The sequence below is a fragment of the Dendrobium catenatum genome, unplaced genomic scaffold (genome assembly GCF_001605985.2).
Source record: "Dendrobium catenatum unplaced genomic scaffold, ASM160598v2 fragScaff_scaffold_292, whole genome shotgun sequence".
NCBI classification, from domain to species: Eukaryota; Viridiplantae; Streptophyta; class Magnoliopsida; order Asparagales; family Orchidaceae; genus Dendrobium; species Dendrobium catenatum.
The window spans coordinates 914,188-919,283 of NW_021318754.1; the positions used below are offsets into that span (position 1 = coordinate 914,188).

The 5,096-nt window shown below is 43.8% G+C and overlaps 2 protein-coding genes across 2 annotated transcripts; both read right to left on the reverse strand.

The window, feature by feature from the left end:
• Positions 1-251: 251 nt before the first annotated feature.
• Positions 252-2,056, reverse strand: LOC110104873 (inorganic phosphate transporter 1-4-like). The gene is made up of 2 exons (XM_028693475.1): positions 1,479-2,056; positions 252-1,311 (listed from the first exon to the last, which is right to left on the reverse strand). Exons 1-2 carry the CDS (start codon positions 2,054-2,056, stop codon positions 252-254), a joined length of 1,638 nt encoding a protein of 545 aa, XP_028549308.1.
• Positions 2,057-3,778: 1,722 nt separating this feature from the next.
• LOC114579314 (inorganic phosphate transporter 1-4-like) lies at positions 3,779-4,279 on the reverse strand. Its single transcript, XM_028693476.1, has one exon. The coding sequence runs from the start codon at positions 4,277-4,279 to the stop codon at positions 3,779-3,781; it is 501 nt and encodes a 166-aa protein (XP_028549309.1).
• Between the last annotated feature and the right edge of the window lie 817 nt (positions 4,280-5,096).

Consider the following 5,096-nt stretch of genomic DNA (forward strand, 5'->3'; position numbering starts at 1 on the left):
ATATACACAATTTTTTACATAAAAAATCTCTCACTTCAAAGCAACAAACACAACTCACTCCAACTCAATTTCTTCAAGAAAATAAACTAGAAAATAGAAAATAATTTGCTAGGATTTTTTTTAATTTTAAGATGAATATAATATAAATTTAATTAATTAATCATAAATTATATTCATCTCAAAATAAATTGATAATCATATAATCAGATACTCTGATCAAATTTTTTTCCCATACAAATCTCTCAATCAGACTAAAAGCTTATGCTGGCAATTTCCTTGTCGTCCCCATCCTTGCCCATCAAAGTAGTCTTCTCCTTCATCTCTTCTTCTTCTTCCTCCTCCTTCTCCCCTGACATTTCCTCCAAAGACTTCCCCTTTGATTCCGGCACCAGCAAAGTGAACAACAATCCCAATAAATTACAGGCTGCAAGCACAAAGAGCGAGTTCCTCACACCAATCCCTGCTGGATATCCTCGATCGGCCTTCGCCTTATCCTGATTCTGCGCCGCATACAAAAACCCAAACGATCCCACTATAGCTCCGGCCTTCCCCGCCGCGGCTGATATCCCATGACAAGTCGACCTCAGCCTCGCCGGAAAAATCTCTGCCGGCACGATAAAAGTCGTGCTATTCGGCCCAAAATTCGCGAAAAAGAAGGTCAACCCATACATCACTACAAACCCAATGTGATTCCCCGGCAAAGCCCAATGGTGGTAAGGAATTGCAAGTCCCAGCATAAACACAGTCATGAAGAAAAATCCCATCATCTGAATCCAAAATCTCCCGATCACATCGATTAGAGCGACGGTGAACCAGTACCCCGGAACAGTGCCGCAGAGCGCTATCAGAGTCGATGCTCGGGCAATCTTGAAGAGCTCTTCTAACGCGTTCATCGTCGCGGCATTTGGAATCCATCCCACGGCGCTAAAAATATCTTTTTGAAAGAGGTTTTGGCTGTAGAAGGCAATGTCGAGAACAAACCAGGTGGTGGTGGTGCCGAGCAGGTGGAGGCCGTGACGGCGAGCGAAGGATTTGGTGAATAGACCGAATTGTTTGGTTGTTTTCTCCTCCATTATTGTTGAGTTGTTCTTTTCGAGATCGACTTGAAGAACTTTGGCCATGTCTTCAGCGGCACGCTCGGCGTTCTTGGCGACGAGAGCGGTGTAGCGAGCGGTCTCTGGCATTCTCATTCTAGAGTAGAAGGTCATGGCCGCCGGTACTGCGCCGAACATCAGAATTAATCGCCAGACGTAATCGGCCTGCGGGACGGTGGAGCCAATCGGATCGACACTGTACGCCGGCGCCTTGAATCTGTTGATAACAACATTAAAATTACTTTTTTTTTTACTTTTTACTTCATTGGTTTCGATGTTAATTTGTATTAAAAATCCAATTTTTTCACCTTGAATTTTGATATTTAATTATGACTTTTAAGTAAATTTTACGGTCATAAAAGTCAAACGGAAAATTTAAATTACCTGTCTCTGAAAGTGCCGGAGACAAGAAGAGTAACAACGCCGCCGGTGAGAATACCAAAGCCCTGCATCGCGAAAACGGCGGCGATGAAAGTCCCGCGTGTTTTCTTATTAGCATATTCCGACATAATGGTGGCGGAAAGAGGATAATCGCCGCCGATACCGAAACCGAGCCAGAAACGAAAGAAACAGAGTGTCGCCATAACACCGGCGGGTGAGCGGCCGAAGGAGAGGCCGGATGCCAGCGAACAGACGATCATCAGTCCGAGTGTCACGCAGTAAACTTTTTTCCTGCCTAGTTTGTCGCCGAGCCAGCCGAAGAAGAGTTGGCCGGAGAGAGTGCCGCAGAAGGCAACTCCGTTGACGGCAGAGGAGACGTTGGGGGGAAGTGAACCAGGCGTGTCGGAGCCTTCGACGTGGTAGTAGATCCGGCCGATGAGTTTGGTGACGAGAGAGATGCAGAAGAGATCGTAGGCGTCGGTGAAGAATCCCATTCCGGCGATGACGATGGCTGTGTAGTGGTAAAGTTGGGTTTTTGCGACGTCGAGAGCGTTCAGGACTTGGAGCTCCTGCTTGCCCATGGCGGCCGGCTGAGCTTTCTTCCTCCTCTGTTCTTAGCTCCCTTTAATTTCAGCTTTCTCTGTACATTTATGTTAAAGGTTAAGACATCATTTTAAAACGGATATATGAATTACGATTACAAAAAATAGGAATGCCTTAAGATAATTAGTGAAGAAAACAATATGGCAATAAGAACTAAAGATAATTAATTCCTAAACAGAAATCTCGAGGAAGAGGATCTAAGAAGAAGTTTCCATTGGAGAAGCAATACAGCATGCATGCAGACAGTTGTGAAGAAGGAGAAGTAAATGGCGTACCAGCTTTGTAGGAGAGGATAGAGCTTCAGTGTTGGGAGGCGGAGAGAGAGAGAGAGAGAGGCGAATGAAGGGAGGAGGGGTGGTAGTTAATGGGGTATTTAACGAGTAGAAGGAGACGGCAAACTAACGGCAATATATATCACGGCGTTTACATCTCGACAAAGGAGTCAACCCTCTTTCTACTTCTTGCCTAAAAAATATATTTATATTTTATTATTTATACAGCACATATCCTGATACAATGCAGGAGTTCTCATGCTGTCTGTTGATTGAGCATAGGCTTCTGATGTAGTGGATCGTCAGAAGACTCGACCTGTAAGAAGGATTTTGGTTTCCCAATCCAGTGAAGAAGAAGAAAGGCAAGCTCTAAGGCTTCAAAGAGTGTAATATATCATTCAATGAGCTTTTCCTACTACATTACTTGCTTACATAAGCTAAATAGAATACTCTAGAAGACACTTGTAAGAAGCACATAACAAACTAATTAAAGTACGCCTAATGAACCATTTAGTTAAGATGCTCTACATCATTCTCCCCTTGCGTCAAAAAGGTCTCGACTATGTCGAGACGCGTTGTCGGAAGGGAGATAATAATCCTCCTGGGTCGAAAATTTTGTTCTCAATATTTATTCCAACTTCTTTTAATAAACTGCCTGCAACAGCTGCATAGACCAATGTCAGTTCATCAAGGGATTTCCCTTGATAATCTATCAACTTCTGCGCTGGGTCTGGTGTATCCATAACCAAAGGCATCATAGTATTGCAAGCAGACAGAGCAAAGAATAGATTACCAGCATGTCTTCTTTCCTCCGTAGTTCGATCTGGCGTAATCTCATCTATACTTGTGTCATATCTTGAGAACATGATAGGATTTCCATACCACACTTTCAAGCCTCCAAGAAGCATGTTAATCAATGTATTTCATGTTCCATCAGTTTTGGCATTTTCCTTTGCTATGTTGGCTTGTATCATTACAATAATTGAAGTACCAACAGGCTTATCACCTAGCCCAACAAAATTTGGTGTCAAACCCTTCATTAACATTACGTTGAACAGCTTGGGGGCATTGCATTAGATTGGCTTTGTCGATCAAATTCAGACCAGAAATTTTCTCACCAGTAGTAAAAATGCTCCGAGTACCACATCCAGTAGCAATGCCATACACCTCCACATCATTTATTTTTATTTCAGAGATACTAAAGGCAAGAATATCATGACATGCCGAGAGAAAGGAAGCTAGGCCTCTGATATGAAAATATCATTGTGTTCATCTTCATCATTAACACATTGAAGCGGGTATGGCGAGCTAATGCCTATGATGGAGCTTCCACTTCCGGACATGAAAACAACACTATATTCTTCACGCCCTGCATCAGAGAGTATCGATATAGATCGGGCAATGATGTCTGGCATCTAAATCTCACACCTAGTCATCACAATGGTCGGTGGCGTTGCAGCAGGTTTCAACTCCCTGCCGCTGCCGCCGGTGCAAGTCGACGTGTCCTCCATTGCACTGCCACCGTCGTCTAAAGAAACAGAGTGTCGCCATAACACCGGCGGGTGAGCGGCCGAAGGAGAGGCCGGATGCCAGCGAACAGACGATCATCAGTCCGAGTGTCACGCAGTAAACTTTTTTCCTGCCTAGTTTGTCGCCGAGCCAGCCGAAGAAGAGTTGGCCGGAGAGAGTGCCGCAGAAGGCAACTCCGTTGACGGCAGAGGAGACGTTGGGGGGAAGTGAACCAGGCGTGTCGGAGCCTTCGACGTGGTAGTAGATCCGGCCGATGAGTTTGGTGACGAGAGAGATGCAGAAGAGATCGTAGGCGTCGGTGAAGAATCCCATTCCGGCGATGACGATGGCTGTGTAGTGGTAAAGTTGGGTTTTTGCGACGTCGAGAGCGTTCAGGACTTGGAGCTCCTGCTTGCCCATGGCGGCCGGCTGAGCTTTCTTCCTCCTCTGTTCTTAGCTCCCTTTAATTTCAGCTTTCTCTGTACATTTATGTTAAAGGTTAAGACATCATTTTAAAACGGATATATGAATTACGATTACAAAAAATAGGAATGCCTTAAGATAATTAGTGAAGAAAACAATATGGCAATAAGAACTAAAGATAATTAATTCCTAAACAGAAATCTCGAGGAAGAGGATCTAAGAAGAAGTTTCAATTGGAGAAGCTATACAGCATGCATGCAGACAGTTGTGAAGAAGGAGAAGTAAATGGCGTACCAGCTTTGTAGGAGAGGATAGAGCTTCAGTGTTGGGAGGCGGAGAGAGAGAGAGAGAGGCGAATGAAGGGAGGAGGCGTGGTAGTTAATGGGGTATTTAACGAGTAGAAGGAGACGGCAAACTAACGGCAATATATATCACGGCGTTTACATCTCGACAAAGGAGTCAACCCTCTTTCTACTTCTTGCCTAAAAAATATATTTATATTTTATTATTTATACAGCACATATCCTGATACAATGCAGGAGTTCTCATGCTGTCTGTTTTTTTTTTTTTGGGGGGGGGGGAATTTGGGGCCATAGCTCTTCTATTAACTAAGGAAAATTACAAGTAAATAAAAGCCTATCCCAGGCAAAAACAGGAATGGGAAGAAGGCCAAAAATACAACAATTGTAAAAGGAAAAACCTATATCACCAGTAAAAAAACTAACCAATGAAACCAACAAAAATGTGGTATACAAAATTTGATCAGGACTCAGGCATTTGCTGCAGCTAAAAACGAGGGACTCGGTCATCGAAT

Coding starts and splice junctions, on each gene's coding strand:
- LOC110104873 (XM_028693475.1), bottom strand. CDS start 2,056: ATGGGCAAGCAGGAGCTCCAAGTCCTGAACGCTCTCGACGTCGCAAAA. Junction 1,312..1,478: donor TCCGGCACTTTCAGAGACAG/GTAATTTAAATT, acceptor TGTTATCAACAG/ATTCAAGGCGCCGGCGTACA.
- LOC114579314 (XM_028693476.1), bottom strand. CDS start 4,279: ATGGGCAAGCAGGAGCTCCAAGTCCTGAACGCTCTCGACGTCGCAAAA.